The sequence below is a fragment of the Rhamphochromis sp. 'chilingali' genome (genome assembly GCF_963969265.1).
Source record: "Rhamphochromis sp. 'chilingali' genome assembly, chromosome: 16".
In the NCBI taxonomy this organism is placed as follows: domain Eukaryota; kingdom Metazoa; phylum Chordata; class Actinopteri; order Cichliformes; family Cichlidae; genus Rhamphochromis; species Rhamphochromis sp. 'chilingali'.
The window spans coordinates 9,938,285-9,965,894 of record NC_137943.1 but is presented as its reverse complement, the minus strand read 5'-3'; the positions used below and the strand labels follow the sequence as shown (position 1 = coordinate 9,965,894).

At 42.0% G+C, this 27,610-nt stretch overlaps 1 protein-coding gene and 1 long non-coding RNA gene across 5 annotated transcripts in view; one reads left to right on the top strand and one right to left on the bottom strand.

Annotated features, from left to right (window-relative positions):
• The window catches only part of LOC308412858 (disabled homolog 1-like), a 50,734-nt gene extending 24,525 nt beyond the window's left edge, over positions 1 to 26,209 (top strand). For 2 of the 4 annotated variants that reach the window (XM_080907493.1, XM_080907494.1), the window contains exons 3-15: positions 6,733 to 6,872; positions 10,613 to 10,711; positions 12,459 to 12,590; positions 14,085 to 14,204; positions 14,726 to 14,764; positions 17,371 to 17,436; positions 18,609 to 18,668; positions 20,634 to 20,681; positions 20,887 to 20,995; positions 21,939 to 22,577; positions 23,533 to 23,660; positions 24,084 to 24,168; positions 24,519 to 26,209. In XM_080907493.1, the coding sequence (XP_080763619.1) occupies positions 6,733 to 6,872; positions 10,613 to 10,711; positions 12,459 to 12,590; positions 14,085 to 14,204; positions 14,726 to 14,764; positions 17,371 to 17,436; positions 18,609 to 18,668; positions 20,634 to 20,681; positions 20,887 to 20,995; positions 21,939 to 22,577; positions 23,533 to 23,660; positions 24,084 to 24,155 (1,652 nt within the window). In that variant the 3' untranslated portion in view covers positions 24,156 to 24,168; positions 24,519 to 26,209. Of the gene's footprint in view, positions 1 to 6,732; positions 6,873 to 10,612; positions 10,712 to 12,458; positions 12,591 to 14,084; positions 14,205 to 14,725; positions 14,765 to 17,370; positions 17,437 to 18,608; positions 18,669 to 20,633; positions 20,682 to 20,886; positions 20,996 to 21,938; positions 22,578 to 23,532; positions 23,661 to 24,083; positions 24,173 to 24,518 lie in introns of all 4 variants that reach the window. The other 2 variants (XM_080907495.1, XM_080907496.1) reach the window with 2 other exon arrangements.
• On the bottom strand, positions 10,236 to 10,925 carry LOC308412859. Its single transcript, XR_013974635.1, has 3 exons — positions 10,795 to 10,925; positions 10,541 to 10,695; positions 10,236 to 10,330 (listed from the first exon to the last, which is right to left on the bottom strand). It is a non-coding gene; the product is annotated as an uncharacterized lncRNA (long non-coding RNA).
• Positions 26,210 to 27,610: the final 1,401 nt, after the last annotated feature.

Below are 27,610 nucleotides of genomic sequence, written 5' to 3'. Positions count from 1 at the left end.
TCCAGCAGGATAACCCGCTATGTCACAAAGCTTAGATCAAATTGGTTTCTCGAACATGACAATGAGTTCAATGTACTCAAATGACCTCCAGATCTTGATCCAATACAGCACCTTTGGGGTGTGGTGGAAGGTGTGATTCACATCATGGATGTGCAGCAATCCTATCTGCAGCAACTGTGTGATTCTATCATGTCAATATGGACCGAAATCTCTGAGGAATGTTTCCAGTAACTTGTTGAATCTATGCCACGAATAGCAAATAGTAATAGTTGTACCTAAAAAAGTTTGTGGTGAGTGTCTGTTTATGTTGATATTGGATAAAATATCTAATCCAGCTTCATTCTGGACCTGGAACCACAAGAGGGCATGACAGTGACAGCCTCATTTATATTTACTGCTCCCCTTCTGCTTTCCCATTCCCATCAAGTTAAGCTTATTTGCAGACTGTTGGACAGATAGACAATGTCTTGCTTTCTTTTCAAGATTGTAAGTAGAACTTTAGAAGTGAATTTAATGAAAGGAAATGACAGAAAAGTAAAGTTTTGGTCAGTCAGAGCAAGAACTGCAAGCCATGGGCAGATAGACAGACAAAATATTGTGTTTTTAGTTAATGACCTTGATGATGTTGTTGTTTTTTAGCAGCTTTGAATTAATTTTATTATTTTTCATCATCTAGCACCTATGTTCCAAGTGCTATTTCCCTGAATTGTGCAAGGACAGGTTTAATAGGCTGTTAGCTTTAACACTAGGTTTAAAAAAAAAGGAAAGAAAGAAATATTTTACTATGAAACAAGAGAATAAATGTTCCTATTTAGCCTTTCAGAGACATGATTCATTCCAAAAAAGTCTCATGGCAGTTTATGACATCTCATCTGCAGAATTACGTTCCTACTGCCCGAACATTCGGTGGTGACCTGGCAGACTACTAGGGGTGCAACGATACACAAAATTGACGGTTTGGTTCGGTTCAATACTTTGGTGTCACGGTTCGATATTTTTTCGATACAAAAAATGTTCATGCCTTTTTAATTTGTCATTTATTAATATTCTGAATATATATTTTTACTCAAAAGTGCAGTTTTTAAATTTAATGTTGCTGAAACAACAAAATAATTAAAAAAATAAATCTATCTGATCGAAAAATCACTCATCTTTGGAAAAAAGAGTTTATTACAGAGAAATGGCTCTTTCCAAAATAAAAGCTATACTATACGCTTCTTCTGGGCTATATTCTCAGCAGCATATTAAACATATCAGGTCCCCATAAGGAGAATCATGTGCTAACGGCTGTCTAAATGACTCGGGTAAAGTTTGTAGCATGCGTGCTTGTTGTTTTTGTCTGCTTCCACTTGTCTTTGCACTAGGATGATGTCGGCGTAAATGTGCTGTCATATTCGTTGTGTTCCCACTAGTGCTGTCAGCGTTAATCTCGTTAAAATGACATTAACGCCATAACGCGGCAAATCTCTGTTAACGAGCTACCGCGGATCGCCCCGTGCGTGGGGCTGGACGGCATCAACACGTTAACAAGCTAACTGTGCTAACACACTAGTTCCCACCAATTGAGCATTGCATGGCACATCCGACATACTGTTTTACTTTTGTCCATGACGCGCTTACCTTCAGGTTCATACTTCACATGAAAACCAAAATAGTTCCAAACACCAGATCTGAATGAGGGTGGGGGAGGTTCAATTTGCCATGTTGCAACGAGCTTAGCGTCTGTCTTGCTAGCTTGCGCTGCGCTCAGTGGATCTGCGCAGTGTTGCCAACTCCTCAGTAAGGAAAATCGCTATTGGCTGTCCTTAAAGTCGCTAGAAATCGTTAAATGACGTCATCGCCTAATTTGCATTGGTCATGCTAACATAATTGTAACCTACGTTGTTGGAGAGAGAAATAACATCATGGAAGAGACATAAAGTGAGTAAAGAACATTCTAAATGCATTTAGAATTTATTTATAACTACAAATTAAATTTATTTTAGCAATTATTGTTTTTTTTAATGTCACAATTCCAACCCTGCTCCTTTATCCGGGCTTGGACCGGCAAAAGTGACCCGAAATAGGCACTCTGGTGGAGTTACTGTGTGTGTGTGTGTGTGTGTGTGTGTATAAGTAGTTTTAAACCTCGTGATCCACAAAACAGCATAACAGTAAAAGAAGAACTGACTGCGTTACAGTCAGTGTGAGAGCAGCGGCTTCGCTCATGCGCGATTCATTTGCAGTTCGGACGCATAGGTGTGAACATCTTCTGCCCTGATAGCAGCTGGGGAGGACTATTCTCCACCGTGAGCACTTTGGAACGGGCGAGGTACCCACGGCAGCACCGCTGCTTGTTGAGAGTAAAAGCGATACCCGCTTTCACGTCAAAAAGTCGTCATAAATAAGTCCAATTACACCAGAAAAAGTCGCCAGATTTGTTGCTAGTTGCTTTTTAGAAAAAAAGTCGCTAAGGGGGTCTGAAAACTCGCTAAATATAGCGACAAAGTCGCTAAGTTGGCAACACTGGATCTGCGCTCGACGGTGCAGCCTAGGCGGAGTAGTCGAACGCAGATCCACTGAGCGCTCAACACAGACAGCATCGTCAGAAGAAAAGTTGATAAAATAAAATAAAAAATTTGTATTGTTCGATACATATGCGTACCGAACCGAAAGCGCTGTATCGAACGGTTCAATATCGATACGAGTATTGTTTCACCCCTACAAACTACATCAAGTTGTATATTATGGATGCAAAAAATAGGGAAAATCTTTGAATCCTTTCAAAATGCCACAATATTGCCACTCACAGAATAGAAATAAATTGGAGATAAGTTGCCCATTACAACATAAAAAGATTTGCCCCCTTAGTCATGTCCTGGTTCATCCACTAATGCATCATAGGCCACTTATTATTTAATTGCTTCTGTATCATTTTCATAAAATTCCGATGTATTTGTGATGAATGCGAAACAATTTAGGGTGAACTTGGTTTTTTGCGTGTCCGTTTTGGTTTTGGCACGCACTTATATCACTCTTCATTCTTCTCAAAACGGTGAGGAAAAATTCAATCCTGACTGCAAAGTCTGCCGTCATAAAATCCAAAGCTCCCCTCTACCCATCGTCAGAATTGCTTTACATGCGTGACTTTACTCTATCTCCATAGCAACTGTTGCTCTACCAGTGTAATCTGTGCACCGAAAAAGAGAAAGAAAGCAAAAAAGATTCATTTCAAAAAGAAAAGCATGGAGTTGAGGACATGGAAGACACTGAGAGCAGGGGAGAAAAGGGCAGAGAGCAGCTAGCAGACAAGCAGCAGAGTAAATCACTGGTTGCCTCCCATACTCTAAGAGGCAATACAAATACTACCCATTCAAATCTATTCAAACACTATTTGCCAAGTCATTTGCAGGTATGCATTTTCCTAACTGTGTCTTGACGTTGCGTCCCCATCAGCTTGGTAATAGCATCATGGAGCCCCCCCTTCCTAAAGTATCATCCCCACAAAATGCCAGCCTGCACACACCGTCTCCTGTGTGTGACTCCACAGCGAGTCACTGATCTATCTAGTGAACTGACAATTTGCACAAAAGCCTTCATTAATCCTGAAACTGCTTTATTGATCAGCCGTTTATAGCCAAACCCTCAATGCTGCGTTTAGTGCCAAAGTTTGGTCGAAGAATTTTCAATGTATTTGTTTATTTTTACATCAGTGAGGGCTGGACGGGGAGAGCACGCACCGCTGTTGAGATTTGTAAATGTGCTTCTGTGTGTTTGCTGAGGCTTGTGAAATTTCTTTTGCGCACATGGGGGGAGGCAGATGGCGCGGACAGATTTTGCTTTTCTCAGACGAGCATTCTCTTCGCTGCTACTTCAGCCTCCTGCGCTGACAGGAAATACCTGTCTTTTTATTTCAGAGAAAATATCGGCTGCTATTGCATATTTCATTATAGCTCGGAGGATGGTGTGTGTGCGTGTGGATGTGTGTGTGGCTACTGGCAAACAGCGACTTTAAAGGAAAAGGACAGGAAGGCACAGATACACACCCAAAGAGGTTCAAAGGTTAAGCTGCCTCTATGCCCAGATCCCCAACAAAAAGTTTCTTGTTGCCAAGTCCTTATATCTGGAGGGGCACTTCTGACTCTCCATCTGCCGCCATCTGTCCCTTTGCTGTCCCCATTCTAGTGTGGCAAGAAGACGGATGCAACACTGTGATCAGACACGAGCCCTGAAACAGTATGGAGCAGGGCGAACAGTAATTGTTCTCTCCATGGTCCTGGTGCAGAGCCTGCGTGTCACGTGGGAGGATTGTAGCGTTTGATTTAAAGCCTCTGACATCCTGGATTTTAATGCCCGACTCAGTTTTTTTTTTTAAATAAAATCTTTGTAAGACTACTGAGAAGCAAGGGATTTTGGAAATATTGGGAAGCAGGAGACGAGGTCTAAATTTTAACCCTGGACACATGCACTTCAGACCACCAGGCACCAGGACACATAGAGACAAACAGCACACAATACTTCAGGCAATCCACTGTCAGAAAAATTATGAGCATCAGCCTTACGGGCCAGAATCATTGTGAGGACCATTCAACCTTGGGTAATTGTAAATCCAGAAAGCCAGAGGAATATGTGTCACCTCCCGTCACGAACCCATACACACACACACACACACACACACACACACACACCTTCTCGCTTCTCCTCTCTTACAGTGTGTAACAACATGAAACAACATGCCCCTCAGCTCTTTAGTTTTCAAATACAGCACACTCGCTCATCTGGATCTGAACCCAGAGCACGTAGTGAACAAGTTACGCCACTGACTCAAGACTCTCATTTGGTATGCAAGGCCTATTTTTTTTTTTTTTTTTTTTTTTTTGAGGATCTGTGCATAAATCTCTAAATCCTTCCTGAAGTGTGAGGAGGGCCGTATGCGGTATGTAAAGAAACAAATGGCACAAAACATTTCGTTAGCTTCATAGCATAATTGCCTAAGTCATTTGACTAAGTCAATGACTTAGGCACTTATGCTATGAAGCTAACGATTTGGTTACAGCTCATCTGAGAGAGTTGCACTGAATTGGACCGATTGTATTTAAAATGCATCTGGAGCAGCATGTATTTTACATTACATTACAGAGTATATGACTCGGTAAAATCAGGGTGGAATGCATAATACTGCGCAAACAAACTGCGGTTGCTTTGTGAGCAATGATAATTACCTTCCGGGGTTTAGCAAATAGGACACGTGTGGCTACAGTTCGTATTTTTAGGGAGTTCGTCACTAAATCTGAGCGTCCGTTTCTTCACACGCTGCGGCTGATGTTCAGATGTGCCCATTAGGTGTATAACTCCTCTGGCAGTGAAATAAGTCTAAATTAGACCCAGATTTGACAGTCGCTTGCTTAGAGACTTTAATGACTTTAGCATCCTCAAGCCCTTCCCCCTTTTAGAGAATTGTGCCCTCATGAATTAGTGAAGAAGTGTGCACAGCCAAGACAAGCACTTACATTTCACTAAGATGGGGTGGTGGGTGGGTGGGTGGGGAGAGAGACGCTTCTTAATCTGCCCTTTTCCGTTGTTTCCAATTTTTGTTTTTGACTTGGAAATTGCAGAAACGGAAGACGGGAATTTGGTTAGATGTGGCAGGCAATGGCATTTCTGGGTGGAATAAGCTGATTTTGGCGTAAATGTGACTTTGGAGCACAGCCTGACAGCCTCTGTTAAGGATGTTACACCTTGTCTCGTTGTCGCCCACAGCTTAGCCAGCCCCTTTAATGTGCTGCTAACTGATGTACTGCATGGTCTCCTGACCTAGATTTGAATGAGGAAGAGACTTGAAACTGTTAAATTCTCCAAGGTGCCGGTGACCTTGATTCGAAATCCCTACTATCTCTTTGTGCGACTGCTGCAGGGAGCCGGTGTTTTGCGAGTGACAAAGCCCGCACAGGTTATACAATGTAGACCTACGAGATAACGCTTGAGGCTTGAACCCACATAATCAAAACAGCGAGCGATGAGACAAAATGAGAAAGGTGTCGGTATCAAGGAGATGTCAGGGTGGCTGGAGAGACAGAATAATCAGGAAGAAGGAGGGGAGGGGATGACAGTATAAAGCCTGAGGCCATCCAGACACACACGTGAACACCCCCCACTGCCCCCAGCGGCTCACACCATCAGCCCGCCACCTTCTTGCCACCACCCTACATCCATCACACAGAGAGGGCTTGGGTGGATTGTGGGTGAGCGCTGGACCGAGAAGATTCCTCTCAATAGGAGCCATTCAGGCTGGTTTGTCGCTACCAATAGCACCCATGGGAACTCCAGCCATGGGTAGCAACACTGGAGTAAGCACCCCCTCCCTTCAGTCCTGCCTTTGTGTGTGAATGCCCTACAATGCTCTGCGACAGGTGATTGTGGCGCTGACTGTTTTTGATGTTCCAGTTGTTTTCTCATTTAGTGCGCCGGCTTTATCCAACTTCATTTTCAATTTCAAGTTCAATTTTCTTTCCATCTTTGCGCGCCGCTGCTAATTTTCTATTCTTTCTGCGTTTCCTATTCCATAAATATTAACACCGGAGCAAAGAGACACACGCGCAAATACGCATGCACCTATGCACAGACACCGCATGCAGAAGCCCACGTACCAAATGTGTTCAATTCAGTTGAGCTCACACGTCCTCATTTCCTGTAATCACTCTCTCGTTCTTATTTCTCCAACTCTTGTCTGTTTCTCTTTCTCTTCCTCTGCAGGTCAGGACCGCAGTGAGGCGGGGCTTATTAAGCGTTTCCGCGGAGATGGCGTGCGCTACAAGGCCAAGCTGATTGGGATTGATGAGGTGACAGCCGCACGTGGGGACAAGCTGTGCCAGGACTCCATGATGAAGCTGAAGGTGCAGACTTCTTTGTGTGTGTGTCTGAGTCTGTGTGGACATCACTGAGCATCTTCAATCATCTCAGTCAGATTTGGAATAAGCATGCTCAGACATGGCTGTGTTGTCTGTTGTTGAATGAATCACAGGAGCTTGTCTTATCCTGTGTATGACTCACTGAAGGTTTGAACTGACCAGATGGAACAAATGAAAGTCCAGCCTTATTATTCCACAGTGTCCTATAGAAAGCTACTGTAAGGTTGGCTTGTGCAAAATGGAAGCGGCTTTCTACTTTATTTTAATAGGCTGCTTTATTTTTAGTGTTGCTCAAAGCACTTCGCATATATTCATATGTCTTTGTTTTTTCTTTACCTCCGGGGCAAACTGGCTCCCTATTCTGAGAAATACTTGAATCAGTATATCAGTTAAATAAGAGAATTTTCACTTTTCCGCATGTGCGAGGAGAGTAACCATCCCATCCCCCCACCCCGATCTGTCTCCTGTATGTTTTCTCGTGTCACTCACACTCTATTTTTACAACCAATTTCATGATGTTACACTTGTGGCACATATGCAAACTGCGATAACATGACCCAGATAATACTTCAGCTAGTTTTCCTTGCAAAATATTGAAAGTAAACTAGCTCAAATTCAGCCAGAGAGACAGAGAGAGTCAGAAAATGCCTGCATAAAAAGTGGTGGATGAACGAGTTGGGTATTCTTGAACTTACTACATAATCTGCGAGTTATTTCTATTATTTTTAAATGGGGAAAAAGTGTCAGAGAAGTAAGGTAAATGGTGGGGCTGTGGAGAAGGCTTTATTGGGGATCAGGGGCAGCTCCAGGGCTGAAATCCCCCCCACCTACAAGCAAGAGGAGAGCGCAGCAGGAGTGAGGCAAATGAAGGGGAGGGTGTGGGACACAAGAAGCAACAACAAACAGGTATGAAGGGCAGCGAGGATTATGATAGGAAGGAGACAGTTTGATGTATGAACTTCTACTTAAAAGGAATTACCTCTATTAAGTCACCTTTCATGAGCTTCTCTCCTCTAAGTGACTGAGCCTGCACATGTTGGATAGACAGATTGGTGAAAATGTTGCCTCTGTTTAGGTTTGTCAATTTAATTTCATGTAAAAGACATAGTAATAAAGACAGAGTACAGAGTAAATCATGTCTATCATTATAATCAGATGCTTAAATCAGGTCTATTTTATTTTTCAGCTTTGTTTTGAATTTTTAGACCGTGGACAGCTTTAGCTTTTGTGGCTCCTGTTGTTGTTGTTTTTTGTTTATTTATTTGTTTGCAGCCAGAAAAAGTGATTATTATCACATGAGTTGTAGTGGCTATTAGCTGATGCTAGCTTGCTTATCTATGTGCATCACACAGACTTGGGTATCTGCTGATGATAATAAGGTTCAATAAAAAAATTATAATTTTACTCAGTAAAAGTGTAAGAAAGACTCTTCGGATGGGCTCTTAGTACTCTTAACATTTCAGCGAGCCATCTTTTTTGGTCAGATAATTAGATTGAGAAATATCTCAGAAAGCATCAACACCAGAAATGCAGTTAAGAGGTCCAGTTCAGTGTATATTAGCTGAGCTGAAGCCTGGCAGACAGCTTGCAGCAGCAGCTGTCTGTTCACCTGCCATTCAAAATGGCCACAAATTAGAAGAGTTATTTACAATTCTTCCCATGCACAATAACTATACCGGGTGAAATAAGGTAATAAGATATTTGAAAGAGACAAAAGAAAATCTTATAGAAGACTGGAAATGCAGTATTATTTTGCTTCAAAGTGTGGCATTTTTGGACAATATTAATGTCTTTGGGGACTGATTCACTATCGAGCCATGAGTTCTGTTTGAAGAAGTTTAGTTTTTGGTATCATTTCATTGGCTTCTTGTCTGTTTTTAGCGCTGAAAGTTGCTGTTTCTTTGAATTTGGCAATTACAGTGATCTGTTTTGGGGGAAACTGCAGCAACTAAACATTTTGAACTGCCTGATGATTTTAAGATTCACACCTCTGATGTGATTCTTATCTTTGGTAATGGTCTTATACAAAATTGATGAATAAAAACCTGGCTTCTCAGAGACAAAGACGATGTACTCTATTGAGGTGTACTGCAAATAGACCGTTTTAATGTAAACCTGTATCATAAAGGCTCTGGTTTTACATTAAAGGAATAAGACAAATGAATGGCAAGTGATATTTATCAGTTGAGCAAAGAAGCAACACGCAAGCATCACTGCAGTAATTGGCTACAGGATAAGCAGATGAACTGTAAATGCATATTCTCAATGACTTTCCTAGAGCTTAAATGTGTGGGAAGCCCCACTGGAAAAGCAGTATAGCCAGAAGGCAAAACCTCTCATTGCCCATACCCTTTTCAAATGATACAGTACTTCTAATAAAGCAACTTTTTCACTGCTTTGATCAGACATTTCTGCAGTGCCCTCCATATGACTCCGGTAGTCACCAGCTCCCAGCCAGTTACAGTCAATGGAGCAGTCGATACAGAACTGCTATTATCTGGACAGGGGATAGAGAGGGGGTACAGGTCTCTATTGAGCTGCCGTTCACTGCTGTGCGGACTAATCCGCCAAATGGGGATGCCGATGACTGATTGACAACATCCATTGACTCTCCTGCCCACCCGCCTCTTTCTCATTTGCTTTATCTCTTTCCTGCTCCTGTTGCTTGTTCTGCTCTTTATCCTTCGCCCTCTTCCTTTATGTACTGTTATTCCTTCAGCTTTTTACTGTATAGTTATTTAAAGCTAGCTCGAAGGTGATCACTGCGATTCAGGCTTTGTGGTTGTGTTATCAGCTAGGCTTTCAAAGAACTTCTCCTCCCCCTCACATGCCCCACCAGTCGTAGCAGATGGCTCCCCTGCCCCGAGCCTGGTTCTGCTGAAGTTTTTCTTTCCGTCAAAAGGGAGTTTTTCCTTCCCACTGTTGCCAAGTGCTTACTCATAGGGGCCCATCTGATTGTTGGGGTTTTCTCTGTGTTATTGTAGAGTCTTTACCTTGCGATTGCCATTGTGATTTGGTGCTATATAAATGAAACTGAACTGAATTGAATTGAATAGCATTGATGCAGTTTTTCCAGACATACTGAGCGCAGAAGGCAAGCTTTTTCTACCCTTATCTCATCTTTCCTCTTCTCCTCTCTTCTATTTTCTCCCAGGCGTTGTTCTGTGAAAGACATGTCAAGCACACAGGTCGCATCAAAGGGAACACGGTGGAAATTTTAATTGTTTTCTTTATCAGAGCTGAGAATATGAGGAAAAAGAAGCTGGTGAGATCCATGGGAAAAACATACTTCAAAGGCTGGATTGGGTGTTCAGTCAGCACTATGTGAAGTTCCCGAAGCGAGCTGACGTCGGTCAGCGGCGCGATCCATTCTGTCAGCAGATCTCACCTTATTGTTGTTAGCTAGCACTTGTGTATTGCCACGTTGAGGTGTAGCACACTTACTTCAAAAAAAGGGAGAGAAAAATGGTTCTAAAGGGGGAAATGGCAATAATAATATAACTCGCTGCACAAGGCGATGTGTGAATTCCTCTGAGAGTGAAGCTTCAAGAAAAAAAGAGCACATGAAAGAACATCCTGTCCTATCACACTTTATGTAACTCCTGTCACCCTGCCCCCAATCTCTACCCCACATCTCCCACTGCCACACTCACCTGAGTCGGAATAGAGGAAGGCTTCATCATCTTCTTTTATCTCCTCATGTCGTTCCCTTTAATCTCCTGCAGGGAATGGCTTCCTCGGCACGTTCCAAAGGGGAGCACAAGCAGAGAGTCTTCTTGACGGTCTCTTTCGGCGGGATCAAGATTTACTGTGAAAGATCAGGGGTGAGTATCACATTAGCGAATAGGCCCGGTTTGGCAGGGCTGCACTGCCAACCTCTGTGCCAGCTGCTGTACCGTGAACCTACAATGCAGGACATCCAGAGGGCAGACGCTCGTACGGCTCAGTTCACAACGGCTGCTCGGGCCGCCATCTTATAAGCCTGACTCCCACAGTTGACATATTCTTGCAGCTGCATTACCTGTAACACATCTTTCAATGCGTTGACCATATTTCAATCTCTTCTCCAAATGTCAACAGAAATCACGAAATAGCATGATTCATACAGGACAGTTTGCCCTTTAGCCCCTAAAAGTTAAACTTGACAGCACTGGATTGTGGGCCTTGCATTTGCTATACAACCCAAAGCCAAGTGGTTTACTCCAGTGCGATTAGGAGAGTGCTGCAGGACCTACTTAAGATCACTCAGGCCCAGTCTTATGGCGATGATATGAAATGGACTGTTTCCGCCTGCATCCTGGCTTCCACCCCCACCCGGCAGACTCAGAGGCCTGCTGTTCCATTACAGGATGATCAAGGGGCTCGCTTCTCCCCCGTCCCGCGGCGTAGTGTTGGCTAGATAGGCCCACTCTGCTCATCAGCGCTAACCGATAATTAGCACTCAGTTCCACCCCTTAATGATCATTGCCGCTAATGCTAATTACACCGCCGGCTCCACCTCAGCTGTCATTAGAGCTAAACTGATAATTATGCAACAGCGCTTGTCCCGTGGCTGCCATCTCCCGCCCGACCACCAACAGCCTACTCCTCACCCCACCAAACAAAAAAGCCCCTCATCTTTTTGATAATATCTCTTTTCAATGTGACTGGTGGTGATAGTAGTACGTCTTTCGCCTCTAATGAAAAAGAGCATTAAGCCTCCTGCCACGACCCGCGCAGCTCACCAGCTTTTTGACATGCTCATTTGTTGCTCGGAAATCATGCCCCCTAATGCTCCTCTTTTTATTTACTGATTACTGGCAGTAAATAACACTCCACACTTAATACCCCTCTTGACTTATTTAGGTGGAAATGGGGATCGCTAGAGCACAGGCTGCGTCAGCGAGCATTTAGATGGAAATGCTTCATGTAAAGCTGATGTGATTTGCCACTGAATTGAGTGCCCGAGTCGTATTAGTTTTGTATTTTACATTAATCTGAGGCATTACCGGCGCCGACACACATGGCGCCGAATATCGGCTAATATTCAAACAAACGCTCCTTCCTGGTGTCTAAGCACATATCTTCTAAGAGAGGAGGAAGCAGATGGGTGTGAAGAGCTGAGTTACTCCTATATACTTACAACCCAAAGTATAGTTTTGCAACTGCTAATATCTCTTGCTTGCTAATTTGGTGTTTTTTCGTCGAACGGCAACTCGAGTCTTGCTGATATCACAATACAGCACAAAGCTAAAATCATGCCACTGGTTTATATCTTTAATGAATGCTAGTTCTGTAGCTACATTATCCATAAAGTTATATGCAGAGATGAGAGCACTCTTTGAAGCACACTCTGTGTTGTGTTGCATTTGGCTCAACAATATGCAAAGATGTTTTAAGTAGCTTTGACCTACTTTGTCTCCCAGCACAGTTTACAGTACTGTGGTCTTTTTTTTTAAGGGAGGATTTTAAATCATACATCAGGTTTTCATTTCTGCATCTTAAAGTAGAAGAAGACAAATAGGACACGTGAAACAGAAGACCTTTTTTTGTTTAGTTTTAGCTAACACTTTCATATTTTTTGCCATCAAGGTGCTCCTTCATCACCACTCAGTCCATGAGATCAGCTACATTGCCAAGGACACCCGGGACCATCGCGCCTTTGGCTATGTCTGTGGGAAGGAGGGCCACCACAGGTTTGTGGCCATCAAGACCGCGCAGTCTGTGAGTACTTTTCCCCACGAATATTTTAATTCTCAGTCATATTCTTTACATTTGGCAGAAAAGAGAATAAGTTTGACTTTGACTCTGACATGTTAGTTGATTAACTTGCCTACAACTCTGTTTAAGTTCTCATATTATGAACAGTGTATTTCATATTTTAAGTAAAACTATTCTTCTAGTTATCAGAATCAGAATCAGAAAGGGTTTTATTGCCAAATGTTGAGCAGGTTTACAACATTAGGAAATTGCTGCGGTACTTAGTGCAAACATACTGTCAGATAACGCTTAAATAAATATAAAAATTAGAAATTAAAAGTGCTAAGTAGATAGATATATACATGAGTAGGGTCATGTGTTAGTGGTGGGAACAGTCATATGGTTATTGTTCATGAGTCCAACAGCAGAGGGGAAGAAACTGTTCTTATGGCGAGAGGTTCTGGTGAGAATGGACCGGAGCCTCCTGCCTGAGGGGAGCAGGTCAAATAGACTGTGTCCAGGGTGAGAAGGGTCAGCTGTGATCCGAGCTGCACGCCCCAGTGTCCTGGAGGTGTACAGGTGCTGCAGAGATGGGAGTGTGCAGCCAATCACCTTCTCAGCAGGGCGTACAGTTTCTGTTTGTCCCTGATAGTGGCTCCAATGTACCACACGGTGATGGAGGAGGTGAGGATGGACTCGATGATTGCAGTGTAGAATTGCATCATCGTCCATGTTGGCAGGTTGAATTTCTTCAGCTGCCTCAGGAAGTACATCCTCTGCTGGGCTTTCTTTATGACAGAGGTGATGGTGGGCTCCCACTTCAGGTCCTGGGTGATGGTGGTACCCAGGAAGCGGAATGAGTCCACAGAGGTGATGAGGGTGTCAGTCAGGATGATGGGGGGGAGTGGAGCTGTGTGCTTCCTGAAGTCCACAACAATCTCCACTGTCTTCTGGGCATTCAGCACCAGGTTGTTGCGGCTGCACCAGGACACCAGACGTTCAACCTCCCTGCTGTAGGCAGACTCACCCCGTCCGAGATGAGTCCAATAACGGTGGTGTCATCTGCAAACTTGATTAGCTTGACAGACTGGTGGGTGGAGGTGCAGTAGTTAGTGTACAGGGAGAAGAGCAGAGGAGAAAGAACACAGCCCTGAGGGGAGCCGGTGCTGATGGTCCGGGAGTCCGAGACATTCTTTCCCAGCCTCACATGCTGCTTCCTGTCCGTCAGTTATGGATGATGGAGTACTATTAGTACTATAGTATACATATATGTATGTATGTATGTATGTATGTATGTATGTATGTATGTATAGATAGATAGATAGATAGATAGATAGATAGATAGATAGATAGATAGATAGATAGATAGATAGATAGATAGATAGATAGATAGATAGATAGATAGATAGATAGATAGATAGAGAGAGAGAGAAAGGTGATACTTTGATTATATACCATCTATTGCTAACCTTTTCTTAATTCAGTCCTTCACCATCATATTCCAATTCTCTCATCCAGGCGGAGCCTCTCATCATTGACCTGCGTGACCTCTTCACACTCATCTACGATATAAAACAGCGGGAGGAGATGGAGAAGAAGGCCCAGAAGGACAAACAGTGTGAGCAGGCAGTGTACCAGGTAGGATTTCCTGCGTGAAGTCTTTGCATTTTCTTTTTTTGTTGTTTTCCACTCAGTTTCATTTCTAATTCGGAGGTGAGATCACACGTTATAACTCCGCCTGCAATTCATTCACACAACAAATATCTTAACACGTTGTAGCTTCCTTTAAAGTGCGATGCTGTTTTGTGTGTTTGTCTGGACCATTGATTTCTGTTCTGAACATCTAACTACAATGGAAAAGCAACAGGTTTTGCTGGTTTGATTTTATCATTATTATTATTATTATTATTACTGTCACGTCTAGGAAATATGTGTTGTTTTGTCTGTGATGTGCCAAATTACTGTTTGATTAAAAAGCAACGTGCTGTCAGTCTATAATTGTGCCTGCTTGCAGGAAATGTCACGCTGCGATGAGTGTATTTTTTTGTTGTTGTTGCTGGTGGTGATGGGGGTTCTTTTTTTATCATCTTCTCTCAATTTATTCTCTAATGAGACTGAAAAACAAAATGTGTCATCTGCCTTCTGTTCCACACACACAGACTATCCTGGAAGATGAAGTGGATGATCCAGTTTACCAGGTAGGTCCGTAGGCACTCAGAGCGGGAGCTAAACACTGCTGACTTTGATGCTTTCTAGCTGTTTTCACTTTTTAAGCTTGGAATAAATATATAAACAAATAATCCTTAATTTATATCAGCCACTGACATGCTTGAATTAATGATTCATAAATATTGCACCATTCCAGTAATACACAGTAGACCATCTAGTGGACAGTTTTGTTCAACCATTCAACACCCATTTGCCAGTGCAGTGTTGTAAAACCATATTTTTTCAGTTGATCTGTGTCAATGTTCTGATTTCTTCCAAAGACATGCCCCCCTCCCCTTGACTGGTTGTTATTCCCGTCCCTTTTGCCCTGTGCATTTATTTGGCTCAACATTTTTTTCTCTGTGTTTGCTCACACTGAATACAGACAACACTAACTCTTACTCTGAATGCTATGTTCAGTGATACGTCCAACCACCTCCCAGTTCACCTCTGTTCTTTGCTCTTCAAGTATGTTTTCACGTATGATCATTCCATTTGCAGCTTTCAATTTATGTTGATGTTGGTTGACAAAACTCCAGCCTGCTCCCAGAAGGAACTGTTTGACATCTGGGGAAACATGCTTAATTGATTTCTTGCGAAGAGTTAGATAAGTGGACCAGTGCAACTCTCATGTCTGTATCACAGACAGTGTAAAAGCTAGACTTAGCAAACATGACTTCATTCATTGGTTCCTAAAGTCTTAGGATCAGTTTTACGAATGCGTTGTGCCAGCACAAATTGGGTTTAGGCGTAAAAACAAAAGGTACTGTTGGCATTTACAAAGACATCACAGTGACAAGATTGCGTGCAAGAGGTGGGAACTATACTTGTTGCACATGTAGTTCTCAAGATGCAAAATATAGGGACACAAATATTTAAATCAAGTGCACAAAATGATGTATTAATGTTTGTGACATGCAAATTATTGCTAAGTGCCAAAAAAAGCACATCTTATTTTTGTGCTTGATATTGAAATCAACTAACTGGGTTTAGAGAGCAGCGCAACTTTTGTAAATCACCCGAACAACTAAGCACACCTATAAATGCTATTTCGGCATTGCGCTCATGAGCTACTTTAACCCATTTAGTTAATCTGGCCCTTAGTTTTGAAGCCTCGAGGTTGGTGCTCTCACCGTCACGATATTGGTTTAAAAAAAAACCCACTAACAACCATATGACCAGAGAGGCAGGTCTCATTGTGAACCTGCTCGCTCACTGGCTAAAAAAACTTGTAAGCCATTGGCCAATAAAAACAATACTGATAGTCCTCCATTCTGAAACATAGTATAACCAATATGACCTGAAATGAGCGACTCAGCCCATAATGTCATCAGGAAAGACTTTGCCGGCGCATAACAGCTAATGACTTAACTTGTTGGCCATTTTGGTCACACTGTAGGGTTACTGTTTACAAGAGGAAAACCTGGTAGCTGGGGTTTGATGTTCCTTTTGTTGAAGTTGCTTTTTCTCTCACGACCAATGGTTTCATGTCCTGTAGGTTCAACATCACTTTTGAGCATTTTGTGGGCTTGAAATCACACATGAAGCCAATATAGGCTCTGTAGTCTTTTTGCAACCACAGCCATCTGGTGGCCTTCTGATAGAATGTGGCTTTGAGCACTTCCACTGGCTTCTCAGCTTCAGAGGATCTGAATCTGTGTTATCCTGCCTATGGTCTGAAAACAGTACCCAAACATGGAACTACATGCCAGTTAGCTTAGCATAAAGAAGTAATAGCTAGCCTAACAACCTGGCTGGGTCTAAAGAAAAGAAATTAAGCTTACTAGCACCTCTTAAGCTCCCTTTTAAAAAGTAAATTGTGTTTTTATTCCTTGGAAAAATCAAAGGGTAAAAATGACATTTTTGCTAATTTTTCCTCTTCGCTAACTGTGCTAACTTTCTTCAGGTGCTGTCAACCAAAAAAACATCCTAGATTTTTTTTTTATAATTCAGTAATTGATATAATACATACTATATAACTTATATCATTAATTAATGTGCTTGTTGCCTGGCTAGCTCTTTTCTGGTCTATATGATAAGCTAATTAGCTGGCTTCAGCTAAGTATTTACAATTGCCAGTGTTATAAAGTTGCAGTTCTCTCATCTTACTCTACACGCAAGATGACTAAGCACATGTCCCAAGATGTGAAACACTTCTTAAACGTTAAAGGAATTAATGACAGATTTTAAGACTTCATTAAAGGACATTCAGACCAGTAGGTCTTTTTTCTCTGGAAGAGGTGGAGCATTTCTGAGGTTGAAGTAAGACCTCAAGCTAAAACCTCTACACTGCCTTGAACTATTGCCTGACCTGTTATACTTGTGCTCTTTCCTCACACCTCACTCTTTTTTTCTCCCTCCTTTCATCTTCCCCATTCCTTTTTCCCATGCCCTATTTTTATACACTTCATATTCCTATCTCATTTCATTTCCCACTTGACGCCATCCTCACTCCTGTGTGCTTTCATGTATTCTTGTCATGTTTCACTACCTCTGTCTTTCTGTTTTATATACCAATCTGTCTCTCTCTGCTCTCTCTCTTCCATCTCATTATTATCTGCACCTATACGCCTTGCCCACTACTTCTGTTCTTTAGTACATAGTGTTTGAGGCTGGACACGAACCCCTCCGTGGCCCCCAGTCAGAGGAGAGCGTTTATCAGGTACAAAGACAAACATTGCCCCCCATTCTGCTTCCCTCTTCATACCCTGTGATAGATAATACAAACAGTACTAATATTATAACTTCGTAGCACATCTTAAAGAATTTAAAAAATGCCAAACTTTCATAAGTACATCAAGCTAATGTTCCTGACGAGGAAATTCTGTTGTAAAATTCCATGCAAACAAAAAAAAAACGTTCATGCTGAATATCATTACACGATGAGCACCAGCAGATCATATTAAAGATGATTACCTTGCAAACAATGATATCTACTAAATGGTAAAGGCTAATGCTGAAAAGTGTCATAAAGATGATGAATAATGTTGAAAATCTCGAGGGCTGTAACTTTAAAGATGCTGGCATTGAAAAGGCATCAACTTTACGTTAAAAAAAATGATGTCAGAGTCAAGGTCAGTTGTTTAGTCTGAATAGTTCACCCACAGCCTGTATAACATTCTGCTTTTATATATCCAATACGATGACCTTTTGGTTTTAGACCATTTGAAGCTCCAACTAGGACTCCAGGGAGCTGGCGTATGGTTTAATCCAATTCCCCAGCCCCCCTTCTCTTTCGCCCTCTCTTCTCTTCCTCCTCCTCTTTTTGCCTCTCTGTATCTTGCCTTCTTCTGAAGATGAAAGATGCAGAGAGAGTGAGAGATTAATCACTTGCCATGCCATTTGATCTCAGAGTGAAACAAGATCAATAGACTCGGGGAAAAAACGTAACCAAAGTTAACCAGTCGAAGGAGCGTGGAGGAGTGGGGGGTGTGACAGATGAGTTTAAGAGCAACAGATAGTTTGGATAATTGTGAACGAAATAAACAGAACAGGCCAGAGCTCAGGAGGTTTTTTTCTTTATATATAGCCAGATAAACTAGTTGAGATGTGCTGTTGCTGATTAACAAATACTCACGAGCCCAGCACATACCTTTCTCAGGCACTGTTTGCAATCGATATTGATTTAAGTAGAATTGATTTGGTGCCGCAACTTTAAAATCTGCATAATCCTATTGCGCTAAACGATGAAAACGCATCTAAATAAATGGCCCAGATAGAAATTGATTCCGACATGTTTCAGCTCTTGTAAGTTCTTGTTCTTAAATACTCAGCCAAGAAAAAAAAAGGTGTTGAATGTGACTTACGTTTGACTCGACCTCCAATCCAATGCAGGTCCCAACCAGTCAGCAGAAGGAAGGGATCTATGATGTCCCAAAACGCCATTTCATGACTGTAGGTGTTTTGTTTTTTTCGAATTATTATTTACTTTTCCTATTTTTCTACTTGCAAACCTCTCTTTAAGATGCTCTTGTAGGAAGTGCCTTAAGCCACCATCCATTTCTAGTAATTTAATCTGCTGTTATCTAATGGTTTCAGTTATGAATTACAGCCGACAGGCTTTTAAAAACAAACTTCTCGAGACAAGGACGAGTCACACAGGGGTGTATGTGTGTGTCTGCGTCTGTTTTTTTTCTGTGACAACAAAGCTACTGATCATGATAAGCATGCTTAAAGAATCGAAACTAATTGATTTGTCAACCAAAAGCATGCATGTCAGCAATTTCACACAACGTTAGAGGACGGGTCTCATAGCCAAAATCTGAATCTTTGCACAATCTGATTCATGTCAAGACAAAGAATCTGTTTGCTGGTCCCAACTGACTGGTGCAGGGGGCTGATTAGATAAACAAAGGAGTGGCTGCTTCATCTTCCTCAGAGGTCGAGGACGAGAGGTTTGTAGGTGGGGGTGGGTGTCGGGTTGAGCTGCATGAGGTGTAGTTGCAGTTACATACTATCCAAGGCCGCCAAACACTCATAAAAGCTTTACTTTAACAAATAGCATCTGACCAGAGAACAGCATAAAAAGAAATGCACTTTTGACCCCATCCCCCTGCCATGTCATCTAACTGAAAATATATTTCATCTCATCTTGCTAGGCTTTATGAGTTCTTCACCGCCATGCAGTGACTACGCTGTTACATCTCTCAAGTCGCTTGTAAAGGATAAAAAACATTTATTCAAACCAATTTTGTCAAGCATTAACCCAGTAAGAACCTCCATGTAACCTCTGAAAACAGCTGCGTCAAAGTGCTCTTCTTCTCCTCCTTCTCCTCGCTGTTTCTGTGCTTGTTGCTCAGCCTATCAGACAGATAAACTGTCCCAGCCCCTGTTGCTATCTCACCTGAACAGCCCATGCCAGTATATTAAGTAGCAGCGCTTCCATATCTCTAAGTGTTACTGCTTGTCTGTTCATTCAGTTGGAGCTTTCTGAGAGCCTCGAGCTCCCCTGATGTGTGTCGGTGCCGGCGGGCAGAGATCTCTGTGTACAGTGTTTATCTCGCTCCAAATTCTGACTCATTCTATCCCCCTCGATGGTTTCGAAATGCAGTTACAATCGGTTATGTCCCAGCTTATCGGAGGAGGACATAAACGCCCTGTCGGCAGCAACGTGGATTGCTGTGATTCCTCCCCCTTTTCCTTTCTTTAGTTTGACCACGTTGTGTTTGTGTGTTTGTCTGTTTCTTTTACAGCATGTAAATCCTGTGTGTTTTTGTGAATCATTGTCTGCTTGTGCATGGCCCCCCCTCCCCTCAGAGACATTTCACGCAACCTAGCCATCTCATAGTCTCTCCCATAGCTAGGTCTCCTCTCCTTTAAGTAGTGTGAGTGGAGGACAGAGGGGACTAGAGCAGGGGTCACATCTGCCTATAGGGTGAGGTGGCCTCATTGCCTCGGTCGGGTGGTTCCAGGAGCTTCTTCCTTCATTCATTTGATGATATAAACACAGTCCCCCCGTGTATGTGCTCACAGAGGGAAATCAGCATGATAAAGCACCCCGAGCTCTCATGGGAGGGGTGGGAGTGGGGGGGCTCTTGATTGGCGCACATAAGAATATCTAATCAGAGTCTGCTTTACAGGGCTGAATAGCCTTTTACCCACTCAATTATAGCGAGCTACGAAAGATTCATTTTAGATCCATTTTCTGATAATGAATCGAGGGGACAGTTGTTTCTTGCCATCCGCGGCACAAACTGCCTTTGTGAGTAACATTCACTTCCCCGCACCTACCCACCCATGCAACCACCGTACCCTATCCGGAGATGAATTTAAGGCTTCATGGTTGTGCAAGTCTCATTTGCGTGATGTATCACTGGCCTTTGTCTTTCTCTCTCCCTCATTCCTCGGTTCGACTGACAGAATATCAACCACTTTGATCTTTTCGGCGACATGTCAACTCCTCCTTCGGTGAGTACTATAACACAAACCCTCTTTCTTTTTTTTTAGCTCCAACATGTAATGTCATTTAATTTCATTAGGTTATTTACTGAGATCTAAATGACCTGAATATGTGGCAGACACTGCAGCCAAAGATATTGTGACTTTTAGGTGACTTTGATAGCACGGTGACATCTGTGCGTGTGTGTGTGTGTGTGTATGCATTTCCTCCCAGATGCCCCCATCACCTGCCAACACACTGGACCCTAGCAGGAGCAGCCGCCAGCAGCAACACACTCCTGCTGAGCTGTACGCCCCCTTCAGCCCCACCTCTGTGCCATCAGGTATCCATACCCAGGCTGAAACGCTTCATCGTTTTCCACAATGCGAGAAAAAATAAAGAACGCTGGTGGCGACGTGGCTCTTTGATGTTCATGACAAATCTTGCCAAGATTTAGCAGTGAGCGACTTTAAGGACCGCACACAGAGATGCAGTTTAATTAGGCTGTAAACCTGTGGTGAGATACAGCAAAGTGGTGTTACTTGAAGGACCACTACAGTGATTTTGCATACTTTACTGAAACAACTGACATTGTATAAAACTGAAGAAAAAAAAGATGTATCATTTAACCAGCAGCTCGCTGAAGAGCAACATCCTTTTAGATGCAAGAAACAACAACCTTCACAATCATTCTTTTCACAGTGTGTCTGTCTAAGATAACAGTGCTTATAATATGAAGTCAGCAGGCCTCATGCAGGAACATTGTTGTAGTTCTTATTTATACTACATGTGCAGCACTGGTTTCCAACTGGATTGTACATTGATTGTACCTCTGTATGTTCTCTAATATACATTTATAGCCAGCCATCTGTCCGATTTTGACTTGGTTTCATTCACAGTAAGATTTAAAGAGTAAGAAGGAAAAATTAAATTTAAGTCATTCTGATGACTTGGAGCACTACAGCAGCAAACCATTTTCAAACAAGTTTGTGACTGTACTATCACAAATAATAGCATAAATGTGACAAAAATATGATTTGGAAAGATTATAGTGCCAAAATGAGGTCGACAAGAAAAGTCCCTGTGAATCTAAGACTGTAAAAAGAATGATCTCCTCAAGTGCATCTCTTTTGCTCTTATGTTCAGAGTTAAATAGCTCATTTTTAAAGATTGGAAGTATTTATAGATTAGTATCTGTCATTTTAATAATGTGCACTAAATTGGTAACCACGGAGACCTTTAATCGTTTCCTTTTCTTTTCTCTGTCACTCTTGTTCCTGTTTCAGGTTATATGACCATGGGCCCTGTGCAGGCAGCACAGTGGGCTCAGCAGCCATTTCCTGCCCAGGCTCAGACTCTGGCCTTCCCTGTGCAGGCACCTCTGCAGGTGGCTCAGGTCCTCCCCAGTGGTCAGCCGGTCATCTGGAGCCAGGCCAACATTTTCCCTGCTACACAGCAGCAGTGGGCAGCTATGGCAGCCTACATGCCGGCCCAGACAGTGGGCGTGGGGGGCCACGCCATCCCGGCCGCCATGCTCCAGGGCTTAGTACCCATAACCACAATGTGCCCCCAGGCCTGCGACCTATCAGCCCCATCCTCAGCCATCACCAGCCCCCAGCATACGGCCGACCCCACCCTGCTCCAAAAGCAGCTCAGCCTGGGTAAAGAAGGCCTCGACTCAGATGCAGGTGAGGGTCCTTCTACATCGGGAGCAGCTGTATCAGTAGAACCTGGTGCTGTATCAGCAGGGGTGAGCAGGTGCGGCACCCCAGGCCTCATGAGTGTACCGGACACACTGGTCTGCAGTCAGCTCCTGCCACCTCCAGCTGCTACGACCCAGGAAGAAGAAGGGAGCTGTAGCGACCTTGATCTCTCTAGGATGACTCTGAGCCCAGGTACATCGACTTCACCGTCTACTGAGTCTCGTAAGTGTTTTATATTATTTACCTTCTACATAATTACTCAAACCGGCAGCTGTGCCACTTTATATGACTAGCTCAATGCATTTTTTTCATCTTCTCGATCCCCTTTTGAAAAAGGTCAACACTTTGGACAACAGTGGGCTTACAAATGTTTGATTTAGTTCTGTGCAGATATTCCTCCATAGAGAATAGAAGTATTTTCTAAATTACTTATATTATTGTAACAATTATATGTACTACCTTAAAATAAGTTACATGCATATATGTTATATGCATATAGTTTTAATACATGTAATTTTTTTAAAAAACTGGCTGCAACGACTTGGCTAACATTAGCTAAGAATGCTAAGTCATTAATCAATGAAAATACCACATATAATTGTACATTTTGTAACATAGTATGACCAAAATTTACAAAATACTTGTACATGTTTTATATTCACTGTGGTACAAATCAACACCCAAGTTAATTAGCAATTAGCTACTTAATTAGCTAATTAATAAGCAATTAGCAACTGGGCTACTGAACAAATGTTAGCACACTAACATTGCTGTACACCTGCTAAAAATCAAAAAGCTAATATGTTAGCATGCAGACATTAGCATTCACCTCAGTTTTATATAGCCTACATAATGTCACAAAACTACTAGCATGTCTGTACATTTTGCCTTGTGTCTTTACAGCTTTAACCGAAAAACTCTGTTAACCTTAAGAAAATGAAGAGGGTTGTCCTAAGTTTTATAGAATGTCAAGTACATTAGATAAAAAGGATAGGTGATGACAAGCAATAAAGGTCATAGTTTTAAACTTACTGCTTCCCTATAAGCACATCCATGCTACCAGCCACGATGCCAGAATACTGACAGAGCAGATTAGCACAAAATCCATCTATAAGTCCTTTTACTGTGTTCTGTGAATATTTTTCTTTCATCTTCATGATTATGTTCTTTTCCTTAGCATCCACTCCAGCCCCACAGCAGAGCTCATCTTCAGACTGCCCCCCTTCCCAAGGCAGTGACCCACCCACAGATCACTCCCCTGTTGACCCTGAGGGCAACTCCAGCAACGCTAAGGAGGAACAATCGGTGAGGACGGCCCCTCTGGGGGTCATGTCAGTCATTTAGATTCATAGATTTTTCATAGAACAGCTGACTAGCATGATGCTACAATCCATTACTGCCACATGGGTGACCTATTCTCAATTATGTAACATGTAATTACGCAGATTAGAATGTCGTGATTATTATGGCCAAATTCGATGAGAGTTTAACCTTTTTTCTAGAAAAATGCCAAGTCAATTAAACACGAAAGGTCAAAAATGATTTAAGTGCTTTGATTAGATCATGTATAATAAGGCAAAATTTCAAGGTAATTAAACTCGATGTCACTTTCCTAAATGTTTTCCTGTTTTTCGGGGAAATGCAGGAGGTTTAACAAGCTGAGGATCGCCTGATCTTGACAAACACGTCACGTCTAAAGGAGAAATTTTATTGTGTTTTCTCTCTCAGGGCTCTGCCGTTGTGCCCAGCGAAGCTGCTGATCCTCCACAGGATCAGACATGTCCACAGGAAGACAGCTAGAGAACATCAGACAGTGAGTTGGTATTTCATGGTTTCCTTCTTTCTCTGATTTTCTCAGTTAAATATCAGCTGTCTTCACATTGTTGCATTTGGGTCCTCTCTCCCCAGCTCCTCTCATCCTGCTCTTCCCTCTCTCTGTCTCTTTTTATTATCCCTGTATTTTCACCTGTCAGTATATCTCCTTTTTCCGTGTGAATGAGTGGCCAGTTGAGAAAGGGCCTTGGTTTAAATTCTGTTTCTGTCCTCCAGCTCTCTGCTTCGTCACAGAAATAAGGAAGGCACAATGTTGCCACCTTGTGACGAAAGTTGTAACAGCACTAGTGCCGCTAAGTGATTTTGAAATTATTGCTGTTTGTCTTTTAGGGTGATGGAAGCTCTAAAGGCCGAAACATGAGCTCACGAGAAAAAGAAGAAAAGAGAGATGAGCGACTGTGAGCAGCAGCATCTCACAGCCTGAAACACAAACTGCTGTTTTTTTTTCAACCTTTAAAGGATATTTTGGCAGTTATTTAATAGCTGGCTATCCTAGGATCTGCTTTCCTCCAGAGGCCGCTTACTGTACTGTACTGTACTCCAGACTTTGGCTTCATCGTCCAATCAATTGACCTTTCAACCAGGAAGTGACCTTTTATCTTTGACCGAAACTGACAACAGGAGGTGATTGCGTCCTCCTGTTCTGGATTAATGAGTTTATATCTGCAATGATGTAAAAGACAAAAGAAAAAAACAACATGGTTACACTGATGATGCAAATTATTTTTTGGAAAAGAGAGAGGAGCAGTGTCCTACTGGATGCGGTTGACCTTCAAGTTCGTCAGCTGCCACCAGCAAACACTGTGCACAGCAGGAAGATTTGCCAAATGTTCTCATAGCGTCGCTCCACCGACTCAGCCATTTGCATGAACAGACCTAACATGGGTTCAGCGGACTCGGCTGTGAGCAGAGCTGATCTCCGCAGCTTCCTTCTAGGCCTGCAACAAATTTTTAAAAAAAGAAAGGTTATTTCATTTTTGTTTTTATTTTATAAGCTGTGAATTCTCGGTTGATGACGCTGAGTCACTGCAGATATCCACATGACTCTGAGGCATCAGCATGGAAATCAAGATTTGCCAAACATCTATTTTGTAAATAAGAATCTTCCCAGTCCCCCACACCCGAGCCTCTGTGCCATAAGATAGCTCTCTGCCTCTTGGATGCCAACTACCTGTGTTTCTCTCAAACAATGCCCTACCAGCACCTCCTTCTTCTTTGTTTTCTTTTTTTTTTTTTTTGACATCTGGACATTTGTTTCACCTTTTTCTTTTCTTTTTTTAAATTTCAAAAACTGTCTTCTGTTCAGTTAGTGAGAAATGAACTGTGAATCTGTGTTACATTGTCATTAAAAAGAAAATTTAAAAAAACTACTAGACCCAGTTTTTGCTCATTTTGAACTTGAAATATGACACGAGCGACGGGGCCGGAACCACAACCGCTTTTTCTTTTTTGTTGTAGTGATAGGACGCTTTGCTTTTTAGATATTTGACATTTCCAACTGAGGTCACGTTGTTTACACTTTGCCTGTCATCTAACCGTATCTCTGGTTTAATAGGCGAGCAGAATCAACTCATCCTGCACTGACGTGGCTCGATCACGCCAAGCTCGGAGACGGTCGATAGCGTTTCAATGCCTTATCGCGTTTCTTTTTATCGTCTTTTATCGTTTTCTTTTTGATTTGTCGGTGTATACAGTAAGCAGGTCATTGTTGTGACAAAGCACTTAGGCATACTGTAGGTCTGCTCCACTGAAGTAAGACGGTTGAAAAGACAGGCAACTTTATATAATATGAACAATAGAGATATCACTATTAACTGCTAGACTTACAAAAACAAATGGTAACTGTACCCCTGCTTGTGTAAGAAAAATGAGAAATAGTCCCAAAATATTTTGTAAATTTTATTTATGGAATTAAGAATTGTCATGAAAAAGGAAAAAAAAAAAGGACTTTTGTACGTCTATGACTTCCCCCATACACTGTACCCATGCCACTGTTCAGTCACAAATAAAATACCATGTGATTCCCACCATTGCCTTTGCTTTTTTTTTTTTAGTGTGTGTGTATGTGTATGAAAAATTACATCTCCATTTTTACAGATTCATCCATATTTAAGCAAGTATTTTAGAGGGGGAAACATTTTGCTGAATCTGCAAAAAACTCATTATCTGGTTTTCGAAAAGTGGTGACTGTTTTAGTGACAAATCAAAAAATTGCTATTGTGCAGTTTGGTGTATCCGAGTTTTTTCTCCTTGTCTCCCTTCGTTAATAACGGCTTCCTGATAGCCACCCTCCCACTGAGGCCATTTCTAATTAAAATTCAATGAACAGTGAATAGATCAGCTGAAGATTCAGATGCGTCTTTCAGGACATGTGTCGGGTCTTTCTGGGATTTTTCCCCCAGCGTGACTTTCAGATACTGTTCGTCACTTTCTTCTGTCTTCTATTTGTCCAGTTTCCTCAGATGTTTGAATAACACACTGCACACCATGCTAAGCTAAGATGTGCCATTTTTTGCTGCTCCTTATTGGTGCAAAAGTATGTCTGTAAAACTGTACTTTGGCATTTTTCATAGATGCAACTAAAGAAATTGGAACAAAATATCATTTAAATGCATTGAAATATCCATAGGTCAGTCTTAAGTGGTTTAACAACAACGACAACAAAGCCACTCATGTGAAAATGATCAGGTACATAGACAGGACTGGAAATAAGTGGAAAAGTAACCAATGTAAGAAAATGTCTAAAGACACAATTTAATTTGCTAGGTTTTGTTATTCTAGCCCAGTTTGAATGAGTAATAGGTCAGTGTTAGTGGCTCAACAAACAAACAGAAAACATTCCTGGAAAAATGGCCAGAAACATGGACTGGACTGAAAATGAGGAGAAAGAAGAACTTTGAAAGACCTTTGGAAAGCCTGGAGAACTATCGCTCAAGACCACTTTAAAACATTACAACAAAGTCTGGCTCCTTCAAAACAAAATAGAAAGAAATTAGGGGTGGCTCAAGACTTTTGCACAGGAGTGTATATACTTTACTACTGTACTTAAATGTCTGCATGTGACTTAGCTTCTACCACTACTATCTTTACAAAGCAGAAGCCTAAATTTTGAATGTATAACATGACAAAGCAGCCGTTGCACACTCAGTGTGAGTAATGGCAGTTTCTTTACTTTCATTGCTTTTCACTAAGTACAGCTGACTCCTGTGGTTGTGTCATTCTGTGAAATCCCGCAAACCAGTCAAGATAAATAAAGCTTAAAGGTCACACGTAGGGAAACATGATTCAAATGACTTTGCTGGAATTTTCTTCATTACAAACTCTTGATATTTCACCACTGGCATATTTTAATGGAAATACTTTATAGGCATCCAGATTCATTGATTCCTACAGATTATACAGACTAAGGTTTATGAAAACTA